The 18,864-nt window shown below is 46.4% G+C and overlaps 1 protein-coding gene across 1 annotated transcript; it reads right to left on the bottom strand.

The window, feature by feature from the left end:
* Positions 1-5,635: 5,635 nt before the first annotated feature.
* On the bottom strand, positions 5,636-13,677 carry Dcstamp (dendrocyte expressed seven transmembrane protein). The gene is made up of 3 exons (XM_051160511.1): positions 12,640-13,677; positions 6,614-6,922; positions 5,636-5,710 (listed from the first exon to the last, which is right to left on the bottom strand). Exons 1-3 carry the CDS (start codon positions 13,666-13,668, stop codon positions 5,636-5,638), a joined length of 1,413 nt encoding a protein of 470 aa, XP_051016468.1. The 5' UTR covers positions 13,669-13,677.
* Positions 13,678-18,864: the final 5,187 nt, after the last annotated feature.

Raw genomic sequence — 18,864 nt, 5'->3', positions numbered from 1 at the left:
TGAAATAGCAAGTTGCAAGTCCTATGACTCTTGCCAGAGAGGAGTGGATTTGGTTTCTATGAAATGAAGGCATCTTTACGTGTGACACCCTCCTCGCATAGAAGAGGCTGAACTGGGTATTGTGGTAAGAGAGACGAAGATGCCAGCCATGGTAATCTAACATTGTCTTACCTGTGCTCATAGCACTTACCTAAATCTACTGCACATTTTCATTTTTAGCTAAGCATATGATGCAACTCCCTCACCATGTTGAAAGAATGCCGAAGCAACCAGGTGAACTAGTGGACATCACCCACCCCATGTGAGTGGCTAGGCTCAAATGTTTGCCGTGGATGTTGGTGATGTTACCAGTGAGGAATATAAACAGGCTAGGTAACTGCCAGAAAATTAGATATTTAAAATCAACCAGGTTTCTCTAAAAAAACAAAACAAAACAAACAAACAACAACAAAAAACAGAGTCAATGTGAGTGAGATCCCTATTGTGTAGAGTGAATGAACTTAAAAAATCACACATAAAATCATGCATTATGTAAACTTGTTAATATATACATTTTTTTTGGAAAACACAGCAGATCTAGAAATATGACTCATTAGACAGGCGCTTGCCTAACATGCATAAGGCTAAGAGGCCCAGGGTTCAGCCCCTTTTCTAACAAAAATATCTACACAGGGGCACATGAAAACACAGACACTAAAACCATCAGTGTTTAAACAAGTCAGAATTGCAAATGCATCTTTGCCACCCCGAACGCTCTTGTGGCTGACATTCACAGCAATTACATGTCCTTTCATTAGAACATGGTCCACAGGACTGTGCGTTGCATCTATGACAACCACAAACACAATTGTTCTGGGGTAATTCTAGGTGACTAGGTTATAGGGAATATCTTTATTGTGGAGTTTCTCAGTCTTTCCACTACCCCCATATGCTTTGTGATTCATCTATGAATTTATTATATGGTATTCCCCACTGCTCTCTTTTAAGGAAGCAACCATGGGGCTAGTGGTGTGAGGAACTTGCTTTGAGACACGCTGAATCAGACACCTTTCTAACGTAGGTCTCTTCCAGTAAAGAAATCTCACCACTGAAGAGGTGTAATTCTGAAGATTCCATGGGGTGTGGTTCTGAATCCATCACTAAGGAACTTCAAATGTGCCAGGGTGGGGCTCCCTGCCCTAAAAGCAAAGTCAGGGCCTCTGAGGATGAACTGAAAAGTAGCAAGTTGTAGCGCTCCACACAGTGTTGGCATAAAGTTACTGTGTAACTCAAATACTGATTTCTGTGACACCCTGCCCCATATCTGGTTGCAGTCCTTTTTTTCTGAGAATCTCAATGTTGTGTAAACTCTGCTCCCCAACGATTCCCTGATAGGCTAATAAAGCAATTTACAGCCAATTGATGAGCAAGGGAGAAAGTAGGGCTGCACTTCTTGCCTTCCAGGGGAGGAGGAGTTAGAGGAGAAAATAGAGAATTTCAGCCATGAACATAGGGCCAAGAGGCATGAGGAGGGAGTCGCTGGAACAGAGAAAACCCTAAAAGGCAAAAGTGAGGATTTTGGCAAAGAGGGTGTCAGGTAGGATAGAGGGATCTGAACAATTAAAACTGCTCAGGATTGTGCTGTAAAGCTTGTCTAACAAATAATATAATACTTTAATAATATAATATATTGGGGTGATAGGGGGGGTAAGAGAGAAACTAAGAAACAAACACAGTTTTATAAAAATAACTTTAACGACACATCCTAGGAGCTATAACTTCTTACCAGTCTGAGGGCTACTGACCAAACAACCTGAGTTATTCTTATATGATCAATACCAGTGTACTCCAAGGACTCTGCCTTCCAACCTTATCAAACACCAACAGTATTATGATATTTCATTTTCATATGTATTAAAAACAGAGATAGGCCATGCCTAATTGTGTGCAACTTTAAGCTCATCGTTCTGGAGACACATGTGGGTGGGTCTCTGTGAGCCCCAGGCCAGCCTGGTCTACAGAGTGTGCCCCATGCAGGTGGGTCTCTGTGAGCCCCAGGCCAGCCTGGTCTGCCAAGTGTGTCCCATGCAGGTCGATCTCTGTGAATTCCAGGCCAGCCTGGTCTACATAGTACGTCCCCAGCCAGCCGGAGTTACTTAGTAAAACCAAGTCTTTCACCAGGTGCATGGTATATGTCTTTAATCCCAGCACTCAGGTGGCAGAGGCAGGTGGATTGCTATGAGTTCAAGGCCTGCCTGATATATATAGAAAGTTCTATGACAGGCAGGACTACATGAAGACACTCTGTCTCAAAAACAGCCAAAACAAGCAAACAAACAAAACCAAAGAAAAACATTTTAATGAGTTTGTGTTAAGCTCTTGCAGATAGTGAAAAAGCCCTTGAAAATATATGCAACATCTCTGGTCATCAGGAAATGAAAATGCTAAAAGCCAATGCCAGTACATACCTACTACCGGCTAAGTTGGACCAAAGTTGTGTTTCTGGGAATAAAGCTTGCTATTTGTAAAATAATAACTAAATAAATAGAAGTAAAGAGTAAAGAAAAACCAAGAGATAATGCATTATAGAAGATTTGGGGGCCAAGGAGGGCAAAGATAGAGCCTAAGAGGCACTAACACAGAAAGCTTTATTCAAGTGTCCTTCAGAGCCAAGATCAACCAGAGCAGTGAGGTAGCCCCAAACCTGAAGAGAGATGCTTAGGGTGCTCTCAGGGGTGAGGGGCACAGTGGGAGCCAGCTACAGGTGTAGGTGATGTCGTTCGGCAGCATGGCCGGCGGGCGTATGGGTCAACAACTCACAGGTGTGAGGGCTTGTTGTCTTAGGACCACAAGATTCTACCTGACTGATGGACAGTGAGAAGTGAAAGGGGTTTCCATGCAAATGCAAAGCAGGTAACCTCATGACCAGCAGTTCTCAACCTCTGGGTCACGACCCCTGGGGTCACATATCAGGTGTCCTGTTTATCCCATACGTTGCGACTCATAAGAGTAGCAAAATTGCAGTTATGAAGTAGCAAAGATATTCTTTTATGGTAGAGAGGGTCACTACAACATGAGGAGCTGTACGGAAGGATCGCGGAGTTATGAAGACTGAGAACCACTGCTCTAGATGGCAAAAGGTGCTTGAACGTATAGGTCATTAGCCGTGGAGGCCAGGCTTTTGACCAATGGGGTCTCAGCTTGTGATGAACAAACAACCTAGGAATCAACAGAGAAGTCCCATCATTTTGGCCCATTTCTACAAACACACCTGCCTTGCAGAGCTGTCGAAAGGCAAGCAGGAGCACAATGCTGTGGCTACAGAGCAGAAAGTGGTATAGCCAGAAAAGCCCGCAGGTAGCACAGGGGACCTGAGGTCAAGGTCACAGGCCATGTGGGAGAAGTCCTAATGGGACCCTTCACCGCCTTTCAAAGTGCCAAGCATTGAGTGGCTGCCCCTCGGGTTCCAACTCCTGGGATCTCATGCAGCCCTGGGATCATGCAGAGGCCAGAGTCATTTTTCTCATGAAATGCTGAAATAGTTGCCCCTGCCCCCATCATAGGTATCAGGTGGAGGAGATGTGCCTGCCTCTGAAGAAGCGGCCTGCAGACATATTGACCTGCCTCTGGGAGGCAGAAGAAAGCCAACATTCTGGCTTGCTGTTCTCAGTAAAACCCTCCCTACCTGTTTGTAGTCTCGTTTTCTGCACAAACCTCACACGAAGTGTACTCTCTCACCAAAATGTTTCTTAGGGACAATGATTACACCTTGTGGTAGCATTGTAAGTAAAGATCCACATAAGAAATTATTAAACTAGAAAACCACTATTTAGTCCCCATGGTGGTAATTTTTGCGTCCACGGATGCTAAAATTAAAGAGTAAACACGCGTTAAACAGGATGTGTGTGAAGTCTCCCAGCATCTCCCCCATAGATGCTTATTAATCGCCAAGGAAAACAATAATTACGATGGAAGAATTCACCAGATGCCATCTTAGCCCTATGATCAAAAGTAGCTTGTCAGCAGCGTGGGCCTCCCGCTGCGATGCAGGAAGCAAAACACAGTCTCGCTTTTTGTAATATTCTCAACCAAAATGTATTACCTCCCCTAACTAAGAGGGAACCTCTGCAAATCCAAAGGAAAGGAGATTTTATAAAGTCACTGGTCATGAGTCTTCAAAGATGTCAGGGTCCTGGCACCAAGGCAATACTGAGCAATTAGCCCTCAGTGGAGCCACCAAAGAAATAAGCACCACTACTGGCAAGGTGGGATCCTGGCCTGGTCCAAAAGAGGGCGCTAGGCCTTTGCTTGGTACAAATGAAATAAGAGCTCCTGGTTCTGTATGTTTCAAAGTCATTTTTCTGATGTTCGAGACTGGTATATAAGATGTTAATGCTTAGAGAAGACGATGAAGGGTGAGAGTGGAACTTTATACTAATTTCTCAACTTTTTATATAAGCCTGCAAATTCCCAAAAGAAAAAGCTTTTTAAAAAAAATGTTTTTAAAGTGAGAAAGAAAAAGAAATGATTTTCCTATTCTGGTTCTTAGAGATAACAGGATCATTATTCAAGGAGATTTTCTCCCTCTTGGGTATTTCAAGATAAGAAAGGTGAAAGAGGTCCAGCACTTTACTTTAATAAGCATGTCCTAGGTGCTGGTGCAATACGCCACCCCATCCTAAAACATGGCATGGAGGAGTTACTGGAAGAGACAACAAAAAAGACAAAGGCCAGAGGGTGTGAGGGAAGAAGAGGTAATGAGAAGAGAGTACATGTTCCTGGAAGCAGGTTTCAGAAAGAGTTTCTGACTAAGGGCACGGGAAGGCGAGACAACTATGAGGTCGCGCTATGAGAGACATTACAGGAACCAGGCATTCCGAGGGCAGAAAGAAAACAGGATATTAATAGAGTCACTGCTGACTTTGTGTACATGTGCTCTTGGGAAAGGCTGGTGAGACTGAAGTGGAAACTTCTTAAGTGATTTTGATTTTCTTTCTTTCTTTCTTTCTTTCTTTCTTTCTTTTTTCTTCTTTCTTTTTTTCTCTGAATGCTGCTGTATGGTGGAACTCCCCAGGAGGGTTCTGGACATAACCGCCTAACTACTTACTTTTTTATTGTGTGATAAAACCCCAAGATCAAGGCAACATATAGAAAAAATGGTTTATTTGGCCTCAAGGCTCCAGAGAGATAAGAGCCCATCACCAGGTGGATGTGGAGGCAGCAACACCTGAGAGCTCACATCCTCTGGCCACAGGCAGGACATAGAGAGTGAACAGGAATCAGTGCACGGCTTTTAAAACTGCCAAGCCCTCTTCAGGTGACGCACTTTGTCCAGCTAGACCCTGCTTATTAAGCCTCCCCCAAATAGTACCATCAACTGGCGATCATGTTTTCAAACTTCTGAGCCTCTGGAGGATGTTTCTATACCAACCATCACCGTCTAGACCCCGTGACACAGTCTAGATACTATGCTTTGTTTGGAAAACTATTTACCTGGGAGCCATCTGGCCTTATTATTGACAAGTAGCTTGAAGAACTAGAGAGAAAGCAGGGCCATGCAAACTCAGGCATCTGTAGACCTTCTCTCCTAGGCCTCTGTTGTTGAACAGACAGTGAGTAGCAGCAGCTGACTCAGGAAGAGAGGACTCCATGTTGCTCACGGGTCATCTTTGTTTGCAGCGTTCATGTGCTTCCTCCTAATCATCTTCAGGACTGGAAGCCAAAAATGAATCTGAAAAGCAGATGAACAGACACTGGGATCACTTCAAATGCCTCTGTATAAACTTTGAAAAACTCAGAAAATAGCCTTGTGGGCTTCCTTGGTCTTTCATCGCCTGTAGCTGTTTTCCACCTGTGCATGTGGCTGAGAGCAACTATGCAAATGGTTCTTGTGCTTGGCACAAAAGTGAATTTCTGCCTCCAGATACAAATGACTCCTCCTATCTATCCTTGAGGAAAGATCTAGTTTGGCATTTATATAGCAACTTTACTTTATTGTCCTGGTGGTTTAAATAGGAGAGTGCTTTGAACTTTCTTTGAATTGGTTACAGTTTCTTACTTTTCTCTCTTTAGTAAATAAGCCAAATGAAACAAGTAATGTGTACAGGAGGCATATAGAGAGATGACAGCTATCTAGATAGATGATAGATAGATAGATAGATAGATAGATAGATAGATAGATAGATAGATAATTGATAGATTAGACAGATAAATAGATAGATAGATGATAGATAGATAGATAATAGATAGATAGATAGATAGATAGATAGATAGATAGTCGGACATACAGACAAACAGATAGATATATAATAGATAGATGAATAATAGATATACAGATAGGCTTAGCAGAGAATGAGCAAATTATTAAAAGTTTACTAAGTCCTAGCTATTTCCTTCCATGTTTTTGCTTCATCTTTGGTGTAGAAAGGTAAATAATTGGCCATTGTTCTTCAATAGCCAATACAAGAGGTCTTCCCAATAGCCAACTACAAAATACTAGAGTCAGTAGGTTCTCTCAATCATACTGTGGTTGGTCTCCTAATGTGAAGTGATGGAGTGCTTTGAAATCCAGAGTCATTTGCTTTTCAAACTCATCATTAGCTCGATATGAGGTTTAGCACCGCCGTGGCCTTACCTCTTTAAAGCACAGGATCGGTTTCCTCTCAGCTTCGCCCACTGGCTGCTTTGACCTTTTCTCAAGTAGCCTTGCATGGAGGTATTGGATTCGCTCCCTCTCCACTTCAGGGTAGAAGGATACTGACACTAGAATTTTAAGCTGCATCAGCATGGAAGACAACAGTCCTAATATTGTTAGTGTAATAAGAATAATACTGAGAGGAACCCAAGTCTCAGACACACTGAGCCGTGGTTTAAAAATGCAGCTGGGTTCAAACATAGATATATTAAAGGAGGAATCATGGATGACGCCTCGAGGTCCTCGCATCTAAAATAAAAGAATAAAATAGTCAATATATATGCCATCTTCTACTCTGTCTCTGTCTTTCTACTTCCTTGAAAGATGCTATTGTTCTGCAGCTATTCAGGGACTCTTTTCTAGAGTAGATGTAAGCTAAATGGTAGTGGTCTTTAACCCTAGCAGTGAGGAGGCAGAGGCAGGCAGATCTCTGAGTCTGATGCCATCCAGGGCTACATAGAGAAACCCTGTCTCAAAAAAAGAAAAAAGAAAGAAAGAAAGAAGGAAGGAAGCTGTCTGTTAAATCTTCCTGTATGGATCATGATTGGGGCAGAGGAGAAAGGATGACTTTTATCTGTAAAAATGACAACATTCCACCAAAGTGGATTTGTGGAAAGAATCTATTAAATATTTTGTTGGCTCTGTCTCTTCTTAGGGAGGCATATACCCATGGAAATGGTTCTGGGAAGGCAGAGAACAATGCTTTAAAAAATACAACCATATACTCATTTTTAAAGGAATGCTTGGTCCTTTTCTTAGGACACACAGAGCTAACGAAAGACGGAAGTCAGCTCAAATGGAAGAGGAGATTAGTTGGTTACAGGGCCATTCAGATCTCAGGCATAGTCTTTGAGTAAGGACCAGCTCCCCTTCGTCAAACCACAAAGCTAAAAGATGCTCGGACCCTGCGTCATAGTGTCAATCAATCTTTTTAATTTAGGAAGATGTCTTCCTCTTTAGAATATGACATCTCCCTTTAGGATGACATGTTGACCCACATCACTGCGGGAGACTCAAAAGTTTCGTTGGAGGAGGTTTTCAAACAGGGCATTTACTGGTCTTTCTAGATGTTGAAAGGGGTCTGAAGGCTAGAAAACAAGCCAATTGCTCAGCAGATAACGCAGAAGACAGAAGATGACATTGAGCCACCCATTTCAGCCGCCAGAGTGGAGAGTGCACATGCTGAGTCAGCTCTTTCTCTCCTCTGACCTGGGAAAGTCATTTACTCTCTCAGTGGAGTTGTTTTCTAATTTGGTAAAGCAGGAATTAATGAACCAGATCCTGCCCATGAATAAACTACTCCCAGTGTAAATTAAACACCTTGGGGATGGGGCATTAACCTTACAGACTGGAATACTCAGAAAGTTATTATCACCCTAGTGCCACAGAGCCCTGAGGCCAAGAAGTAAATGATTTCTCAAAACAAAAACAAAAACAAACAAAACAAAACAAAACAAAAAAAACCACACCTAGTGAACATCATGTCCTAGACCGGTCACCAAACCTGGGACCTCTGTACAAATGCCAAGTTACATTTGTGCCTAAGCAGTGAAAAACATTTGGGTAGCCTCTCTTTTCCTTTTATTAAAAAGACAGGCAGTCTACAATTAAATGGAGATTTCAGTCCCTAGAGCAGAGCCATGCACTCGTTTTAATACGCTGGAAGAAACAAACACATCGATTGAGTCAGTGATGAGCAATCCTGCAATGAGAAAGCAGCGGGTGTTCGGTCTGGGAAGATGCTATTTAGTCGAGAAATCTAGCTGGGGATTTGCAGTTGGGAGTCACTGCTTCAGAAAGATTGAGTCAACATTTCTGTATGGGCTTGGTGCAGGGCAATATAGAGGACATAGTCATGCTTTCGAAATGCTAAGCAATATACGAAATGAGACCCTGATGGTTTAAAATATGTTTACTTCTCTTAAGTGAACCATTTGCTGAGATGGGATGGCTTGCAATGGACAGGAGGCAAGCTTGCCTACCAGACTGTCCTGGAAAGTCAACACAGCCCAGAATCTGGCCCATAGGATGTGCTCACTCAGTCAGAATCAGGGTAATTTTTACTTAAACTGCCCACCCATCCAAGCTCAACTTGGATCATTTCTCATTTTCTTAAAACATTTGTCTAAAAGTGTATGATAGTGCAGGAGAAATATTGGCAAAACCTTGTAGCAATGTTCCTCTTCCTGTCTGATTTCTCTTCCACAAGTCTGCAGTAACAGAGAGGCCTAGGAGCCTTCAAGGGCATCTTGGGATAAGGGCAAGGCATTGCCAGTCACACGGAAGGTGGCTAGCTGCTGGCCCAGGTGCCCAGGTATAGCAGAAGGAACGCAGGAGACGTCAGAGAAACCTTGCACTCACATCTGACCCAGCGCCCAACATCCAGCTGCTGTAATGACTGTGCACAGTGGCCTCTTCCACTGGCATATGGGCTCTGCAGTGAAACTATCATGGTCTAGAACTAATAATGTTCCTCGTAATCAACATTTTGCACAGATGAATTTTTTTGGGAAAAGAGAAATTACACACACACACACACACACACACACACACACACACACACACACTCTAGTCTGAATCAGTATAAATTCACCTAACATTCATGGATGTTTGATATTGGCTGAGAAATACATGAGAGAATCAAAAGAGGAGGAATGGGGACCGAGAGAGGGAGAAAAAAAGAAGGCCATGGCGGAGAGTGAGGTGGAGAGAGGCCCTTTGCACCCTTTAAGCACAACTACCATTATCTGTCAACCCCAAATATCTAGAGAAACAGAGAACCTTATAATTAAGTGAATACTTTTACTATAGATCTTGCACTTATACAGGGTCAGCAGAGAGCTCGGGGTAATCAACTCTAAAACACAGCTTATGATTTGGAGGGCAAGAGCCTGAGATTAGGCATGCTGGACCAGAGGAAAGGGAGAGGGGTATGTGGATACGGGATGAGGACAGGGGAGGGGTGTGTGGATGGGGCAGGAGGACAGGGGAGGGGTGTGTGGATGGGGCAGGAGGACAGGGGAGGGGGTGTGTGGATGGGGCAGGAGGACAGGGGAGGGGGTGTGTGGATGGGGCAGGAGGACAGGGAGGGGTGTGGATGGGGCAGGAGGACAGGGAGGGGTGTGGATGGGGCAGGAGGACAGGGGAGGGGGTGTGGATGGGGCAGGAAGGAAGGGGAGGGGTGTGGATGGGGCAGGAGGACAGGGGAGGGGGTGTGGATGGGGCACGAGGGAAGGGGAGGATTGTGGATGGGGCAGGAGGACAAGGAGGGGGTGTGGATGGGGCAGGAGGGAAGGAGAGGGTGTGTGGATGGGGCAGGAGAGAAGAGGAGGGGGTGTGGATGGGGCAGGAGGGAAGGAGAGGGTGTGGATGGGGCAGGAGGATGGGGGAGGGGGGTTTGGATGGGGCAGGAGGACAGGGTAGGGGGGTGTGGATGGGGCAGGAGGACAAGGAGGGGGTGTGGATGGGGCAGGAGGACAGGGTAGGGGGGTGTGGATGGGGCAGGAGGACAAGGAGGGGGTGTGGATGGGGCAGGAGGACAGGGTAGGGGGGGTGTGGATGGGGCAGGAGGACAAGGAGGGGGTGTGGATGGGGCAGGAGGGAAGAGGAGGGGGTGTGGATGGGGCAGGAGGGAAGAGGAGGGGGTGTGGATGGGGCAGGAGGGAAGAAGAGGGTGTGTGGATGGGGCAGGAGGACAGGAGAGGGTGTGGATGGGGCAGGAGGACGGGGGAGGGGGGTTTGGATGGGGCAGGAGGACAGGGTAGGGGGGTGTGGATGGGGCAGGAGGACAAGGAGGGGGTGTGGATGGGGCAGGAGGACAGGGGTGGTTGTGGATGGGGCAGGAGGGAAGGGGAGGGGGTGTGCATGGGACAGGAAGGAAGGGGAGGGGATGTGGATGAGGCAGGAGGGAAGGAGAGGGTTGTGGATGGGGCAGGAGGAAAGGGAGAGGGTGTTGATGGGGGGAGGACAAGGGAGGGGGGTTTGGATGGGGCAGGAGGACAGGGGAGGGGGAGTGTGGATGGGGCAGGAGGGAAGGGGAGGGGGATGTGGATGAGGCAGGAGGACAGGGGAGGGGGATGTAGATGGGGCAGGAGGACAGGGGCGGTGTGGATCGGTCAGGAAGGAAGGGGAGGGGGTGTGGATGGGGCAGAAGGGAAGGGGAGGGGGGTTTGGATGGGTCAGGAGGACAGGGTAGGAGGGTGTGGATGGGGCAGGAGGACAGGGGAGGGGGTTTGGATGGGGCAGGAGGGAAGGGGAGGGGGATGTGGATGGGGCAGGAGGGAAGGGGAGGGGGATATGGATGGGGCAGGAGGACAGGGGAGGGGGTGTGGATGGGGCAGGAGGACAGGGGAGGGGGTCTGGATGGGGCAGGAGGACTTGAGGCACCAGGAAGCCGAGACAGGGAGAAGGGGGATCAGAAAGGCCCTTCTTCCAGTATCCTGGTGAAGAGGAGGCCAACCAGACATGTGGAGATAGTGTTTACACTGGCCTGCATAGTGTACTTATCTGCAGCATGTAACACACACACACACACACACACACACACACACACACACACACACTCCACCCTGTTTAACTCCATAATTTCCAGACTCTGTGAAATGATAATATAGTCACAGGTATCCACAGGGGGCAAAAATGGAAAAGAAAAAAAGAGATGACATAATCTGTAGTCTTCTGGGTCATGGCTGCCAAAGGAGGGAGAAGAGTTGAAACAAAGCCAGATTCCCCACAAAACAAGGGGCACCAGATCCAAGAAAGACATTGTCTTTGGGTGATTATACTTCTCACAGAAGCTTCTTGGGGGCATCAATTTTGGGGTTCTGACTTTGCTCTTCAGGTGGTAGAATTAGAAAGAGGTTCTCAATCTTGACCTCACAGTGGCATTAATTGGGATGGGGTTGGGGAAAAAAAACCCGCTCTAATCCAAGTAAAGCAGATTCTTTGAGGATTGCGAACAGAAGTATTCACTTCCTGTCTCTTTGATTCCAACATGACGCTACTCTTTACCCCAGGCGTAAAAGGCTTTGCTTTTTAGTCTGTAAGCCAGAGTTGTCCAAAGTGCGGCGTGGAGCTCACCTACTCTGAGATCACAAGTGTTTATGAAAACACTCTCATTCAAAACAAAGCACACTCCAACAAGACCAGAAACTCTGTGTCTACCCATAGATATTCTACAACACACACACACACACACACACACACACACACACACACACACGTGTACATTTTAATGGCTTCCTCCACACGCCACCACTGAGGTAGAACCCCCTTTCTGTTGATAAGAACTCAGTCAGCACAGTTTGAAGTCTGTCTGTCTGCTCAAGTCTTGACAGCAGGAGGAAGTCAGGCCACAGGTCTGCTTCTTAGGTGTGTATATGTCCACTGAGACTCCACCACAGTGAAATCAAAGTTTAACCCCAGACACAAACTGATTACTACACTCTAGGCTCTGCTTGCTGACTGTAGGTCCTACTTCCTGGCGCCTGACATGCTTTGTCTGGGGGAAAGGTTTCAGCAGACACACAGAGATGGAGACATTGTTCCGGTGCACCTTAATGTGACCATGCACCTGGTTAGAGGGCCAGAGATATTTTTTCACGCACTGAGAGATGTGTGTGACGCCGCCACAAGTCCTCTCCTTTCTGAAAGGAGGACACTCATGCCAAAAGCCCTTCGACTTCAGCCATGTTAATGATTGAGACGTCTCACATTGGAACTGAAAGAGAATGCATTTATGCTATTTTTAAGACACCCAGCTTGTGATCATAAAAGTAGCCACAGAAAATAACAGAATTGTCTTCTAACATTGGGGCCTAATTTAGCCCATACCTATTGGGTTCCTTCTGTGTGCCAGGCTCTGAGGACACCGCCTGACTTGGGTAGTCCCAGCGTTTTTTGTTTGTTTCTAAGACCCACCAATGAAAAGCCCCACTGCACCATGGGAAGCACCTGTGAGCTCCTACCTCTCCGAGCAGTTTCAAGTGAACTTCCAGCCCTGGCAGGCTTTGGAACTGTTTGTTCACGGAGGAAATGAGTCGATAGAGTAGATAATCCACAGCGGCGAACAGCACCCACATGTAGAGATAGGTCAGGATAGGAAGGAAAAACAGCCCCAGGTGTTTCCTCTCTTTCCGAGCCAGCTGCAAAGATGGGACGGTGACATATTTCTTCCTTTCCTTCGAACTCAGCGGGAGGACGCAGGGCCGCTGTTGGAGCCTCTCCTTTTCATCAAACTGAACGAATCGTCTGGTGATATAGGTGTTCTCATACTTCCAGCCCCGGGGGCCCAGGAATCGCTTCAGAAAGAGGCCGGTGCTGAGGAGGATGAGCAGGAGCCCGGCGAGGGCAAGCAGCTTCTGACCCAAGGACGACAGAAGCTCCGTGGTTTCCACCATATGGTGCAGGATGCTCAGGACTTCTTCTTTAGTGTCATTCAGATGAGCCTCCAGGGTGTGGCTGGGGCTAAAGAGAGAGACCACCAGAGTCTGGTTCCAAGAAACAAGGTCATCAAATAGATTGAGTGGAGTGGCAAGGCCGTAAATCCACTGAATGGCTTCGGTATATCGTTTTAAAAGTGGAAGATGTACGGACAAGCTCTTCGCTCTTAGGTTACAAGTCATACTGTCTAGGAGACGTCTGAAGTTATAAAAAATATTTTCCACATGTCCAAAGATCACCACCCCTGTGCCAGCTGCAATCAAAGCGTTCCTACCTTTCCGGAGGCCACAAGAGAGAAAGGCGAGAAGAGTGAAGCATCGAGCGTGCTTGGAACAGCACAGAAAAACACAGGTGACCATCCAGACAGCAGAGAGTCCCGCGACAGATGGCAGAACCCAGAAGAAGGCTGCTGAGAGGAGGCTCACGGAAAGGAAAGCCACAAAGCAGCAAACTCCCAAATGTTGGAGGAAATCCCGCCAGCCAGTGCTTCCCGCAGACACATAAGTCCCCCAAAGCCTTAGCAAGACTCTAGTGACCAAGGTCCAGAGCCTCATGCTCCTTTTGTCCCTAGAAATAAAAAAAGAAACCAAGTTCAGAAAGTATTTAGAAGTCAGATTGTAGACTAGCAGTAAAATATATGTGTGTGTGTGTGTGTGTGTGTGTGTGTGTGTATCTTTTATATATTAGAGATTAATTTAAATTTGTATTAAGAATATATCATTACTCCTCTCTCTGTGCACTCCTCCCTAGTGAAAGTCCACTCCTTCCAAATGGGACTCCCACTAAGAAGTGGGAGAAATAGAATAAATAATCAAGAGGCCAGATGAAGCCAGGAAGTGGTGAGCACATCTTTAAATCCTAGTGCTTAGGAGGCAGAGGCAAGCAGGTCTTAGAGTTGCAGGCCAGCCTGGTCTACAGAGCAAGTTCCAGGCCAGGCAGGGCTACACAGAAAAACTCTATAAAAAAAAAAAAGAAATCCAAACCAACAGGAGGTGAGATGTGTTTCTGCGTTCTTTGGATCTAGGCTGGCCTCGTGATTGCTTTAGCCAGCTAACCGTGGCAGCAATGCCCACGTACTGTGCGTAGGCCCGCGACACAATTCTTCCTAGTCTGTTCTACCCCTGCCTCTGCTGTGCTGTGGTAGCTAGTGTGTCCTCTTGACATGTTAACAAATTATCACAAAGTCACTAGCGCAAAGAGACACCCATTCATTCTCTTACAGTTCTCCCTGGAGGTCCGTAGAGCTGTGAGTCTTCCGAAGGACCCAAGGAGAACTGGGCTACCCTGCTGTGCCCATTCCTGGAGGGGCACCCGATCTCTGGGTCATAGTTCCTCCTTCCTCAGAGCCAGCAAGGTTGTGTCTCTCGTTTCTCAGGCCTCCTCTTCCAACTTCACCACGTCTCCCTAACTCTGCTCTTTCTGTCTCCTTTTCCAGAGGAATGTTGTGACATTTTAGGGCCACTCAGATAGTCCAGACTAACATTCTCTCTCAAGATCTTTGACATAAATGCATCTGCAGAGACCCTTTTATCATGTAAGGGGGCATGCTCGCAGGTTCTGGGCTTTGGGACCCAGGAAGCTTAGGACAATGTTGCTTGGCACGTCACACTGGGTTCTAGCAGCATCTGTCCTGTTGCTTTCCTCAACTGAACAAAGGGCTGCCCAATTGTAAGACAGTCCACTCCCCCAGCCAGCCTTCCAGATGATCATACAGTGCTTGAAAAAAAAAATAAATGCTGGGTTTTTTTTTTCCACCACCGAACTTTGTCCTAGTCTATTTGACTATAATTGTTCATTGACAAAAGCAATGGTCGTATATCATGAACCCTAAGAGTTGAACAAGCTTTATGCTTAACTGATGGGCTACAGTGTCAATAAAGTGCATTATGTAAGAGTGCTATTTAATAGTCATCTATTTTCTGTGCTCTAATTTTACAGACCAGAAAGCATACCAAGGGCATCCAAACTTGAATGTGGAATTGGACTGGCGCCACGGCATACCTGCTTCCTCTTCTGCCATCCCTGCCTCAGGAGTACAGGTCTCTCCTCAGGAAACTATTCAGGGAAACTAAGGGCAAAATGAACTTCCACAGATTTGTCTATTCTATGACCTCTACATAGCAATATGTAGCAAATATACCCACCCACCCACCCATCTCTCTGTCTCTCTGTCTCTGTCTCTGTCTGTTTGTCTGTCTGTCTGTTTGTCTGTCTGTCTGTCTGTCTGACTCTCTCTCTCTCTCTCTCTCTCTCACATGCACACACACACACACACACACACACACGCACGCATGCATATACACACTAATAATGTAAAATTGTTAATTTTTTAAATAAAGATTCCCCACAGGAGGCTGTTCTTCATCAGGAGGAAAGGGAGCTAGAAAGGAGATTAGGGTGGAGACCATGAAGGGACATCATTCTTTATTCCTGCAAGCCTATATCATTTTGGAATTAATGCTTGCACATGGCCCCCCCCCACCCCAGAGAAGAGAAAAGCGACTTCACCAATGAGTCTGCGCTCCTGAAACTTTCCTGCTGCCTCTATATACAGGAAGGCTTGATGGACATTGGGCAGTGGGCAGAACTCCAGGGCAGGTCAGCAGCTGTGCATCCTTAGACATGGCCCTATGCACTTTCTTTGCCATTAATTTCAGAGCTACGGGAATTTATCCCATGCTGCAATTTGACTGATTAAGATATAAATAAGTACTAATTGCCTACTACTACATTAAGGGCACTTTGCAAGAAACCTGCACATCCCCTACATCAAACAGTTTGCATTTTATGCAGAGGAAACTGAAGATACCAGTTTTTACTGAAAACTCGCTGGCCATCACCCAGAGTGGGTGGCACAACAGAATCCACAGCAGGCTGTAGTGAGCCTTGGGTGAGCCATCACCTCTGCGTCCTGCCTAGATTTCACAACTCTGGGTCAGCGGACAGGACACTCTGCTGTCTGAGCTTGTCCCTACTGGAAACATGCCACACTTGGTGTCAGTAACTGTTACAGTGACTGCTCATAATCTGATCCTAGTATCACAAACCCATTTCTGCTATCCAGTCATTGATTTCTGTCTCCTTCATCCAAAAGGTTGACCATGTGAAGTTAGGACGTCTCCAATCAGCCAATTTATCTTTAACAAAATGAGAACACCCTGTTTCATCTTTTTTTTTCTAATTTCCTCTATGAGGCCCCCATTTTTCTTGTCTGCTGAAATATTAATAATGTATATTGCAGGCTCATTTCTTCCTTCTCTTGCCTTTATCCTTGTACAGCGTGTTCTTAATACAGATATTCCTCCACAAATATGAAACAGATTTATAGACACATTAAAATTTTAGTATTCCACAATAAAATCGAATATCAATTAAATGAGATGAATGGCTACAATTTCACCCTGTAAGAGGCTCATGTTTACTCAACGAGCAACAGTCTTATTCTTATCCTCCTTGTCTTTGTGCTGAGAGCAGAATGTCACCCAAAGAGACCAAACCCAGTGTGTAACTCAAGGGAGGGACTAAGCAGAGCCTTGGCCTTGAGCCTGCCCTTCCCCGACCCTGGGCTTATCATTTATAGGAAGTTAGATGACCTGCCTGATCCCTCATATTGAAACTTAAGGACAGAGACTTCTCCAGACACCCTGCGCCTCTCTGGAAATGATGTGTCCTGTCAATGCAACCATTTCCAGGTCATCGTGGGCTTCCACAGGAAGTTAGTGTTCGGTTGGCATCTCAGGTAGCCCTCTCCCTCCCTGGCCTGGTCTGTTAAATCTCACAGCTTTCTCCAACCCTGCCCCCCCTTGAAGGAAAGCCTCTGCACATTCTTAGCATTCCTGGGAGCCCTAAGCTCCTCCCCTGGAGCCACCCAGCAGGTGACATACAAGTCACCTTCCTTCACCTGCAGTCCTTAACACCGGCCCCCCACCCCCGGCCCCCCTCCTGCCATAGCCTGGGTGGGACCTCTTCTGGCCTCCGGAGTCCCCCCAAAGCGGTTGAACTCAACACAGGAGCTTTAGTTCCCAAGTAAACCTGCCTTTTATACTTTTAATCTGGCATCGAGATGGGCTTATCAGTTAGGACTTTCTATGTTCTGATCTAGGCAAAGCCTGGACGCTCAAGTTCATGGGAGGCTGAGTGGCAAGATGGCTGCATCATTTATCTGGTGCTAGGGTGCTACATGTGGCCACACCCGACTTTGGGCATCCTACCTACCTCGCTTCAGGGTGGGTCCCAGCCTTCAGATATCCTGATATCTGAAGATATCCTGATATCCAGATATGCCTTCAGATATCCTGACTTTCTCCTTTTCAAATAGCAGTAAATCAAGTAAAACAAGCTATTTGTTTCCTTCCCAGAGGGTTTGGAGTGGTCAGCCAGGGACACCATAACAAAAAAGCCTTAGGAAGAAGCAGGAGACATGTTTCCCGGAGACTGGAAGACCTCGTTCAAGGTTTTGCAGGGTCAAGTTTTGGTAAGGGCTTTCTTCCTGGTGTGCAGACAGGTGCTGCTTCTTAGTGTGTCCATGTCCATGTGTGTGTGTGTGTGTGTGTGTGTGTGTGTGTGTGTGTGTGTGTGTGTGTGTAAAACACTGGTTTGTTCTCTTTGCCTCCCTCCTCTCCTTCCGATTTATCCACACTGCATTGCTTTTAGCCAAGTGTAAAGCCCTCACTTCAGCCTCCTCAAGCAGTTTACCTTTCCCTCTTCTGAGTCGTGTTGGGTGAGAGCGCTACCTGTAAATCTCATTAACGCCTGTATTCGTGTATCTCCTCAAACAACCACACTAGGTATGGCAGGATTCGATCTTGACCACCTTTCTTTCGATGATATCTAACTGTTACAGGTGGTACCACACGTCTTTAATCCCAGCACTCAGGAGGCCAAGGCAGGTGGATCTCTGTGAGTTCAGGGCCAGCCTGGTCTACCAAGTGAGTCCAGAACAGTCAAGGCTACACAGAGAAACCCTGTCTCAAAAAACAAGCAAACAGAAAAATGACAGCTAACTATTAAAAACATTGGCTCAGTCTGGCTGACTTTGAGCTCAGTTGTCACTTTGAACTTGACCTTCTTGAAGCTCATCTCTTCCTCCAGTCTTCCTGCCCTTTCTCATCTTAGCCCACCTCCCAACCACTCCCTGCAATCACTTCCCTTCCTCTTTTGCTCCTTGGCCTGGTTCCCGTGTGGCTGTAAGCTGATTGCTAGTCTCTGCGTCTTGGCATTTATTTGAGCTCCGCTTACTTCCCTTGCTTTGTGTTTACCGCACTGAGTCCCTCATCCTCCACATCATCTCTTTTGGCAGCTTCTAAAAGCCTACTTGATCCCTTTAACCTGTCATTTCTCTTCATTTCGCTTTCATTATCAATAACGCTTATTGCCTGACTCAACAGCCTTGCCTCTCCAACATAAAGAGCCTGCTTCTCGCTTTTACAGCAGCAATTTTCCAAGAGTAATCACTGCTTCCTTGCTTTTATGCCTAGCCTACGGTTTGCATCATACCCCAAGCAGGCAAACCTTAGCTGGGGTTTACAGCAGGGTGCCACCAGGACACCATCTCCCTTTCACGGGGCTAAGGTGATGTTCATGAGACCCACCGGGAAGAAACAGAAAAGAACAGAGCTGTGGTGAAGACCCTGAGCCAAACCAAGTGTCCTGAAGAGATGCGCAGCCTGGGTATCTAACCTGAGCCCATGTTTACCTGCTTTTATTCAGAGCTGAGCTGTTGCCATAGAAACAGGAGCACCAGCCATTCC

The sequence above is a fragment of the Acomys russatus genome, chromosome 17, assembly GCF_903995435.1.
Source record: "Acomys russatus chromosome 17, mAcoRus1.1, whole genome shotgun sequence".
Classification (NCBI taxonomy): Eukaryota; Metazoa; Chordata; class Mammalia; order Rodentia; family Muridae; genus Acomys; species Acomys russatus.
Note: the sequence above shows the minus strand (reverse complement) of the source record. Positions and strands in the feature narration are given on the sequence as shown.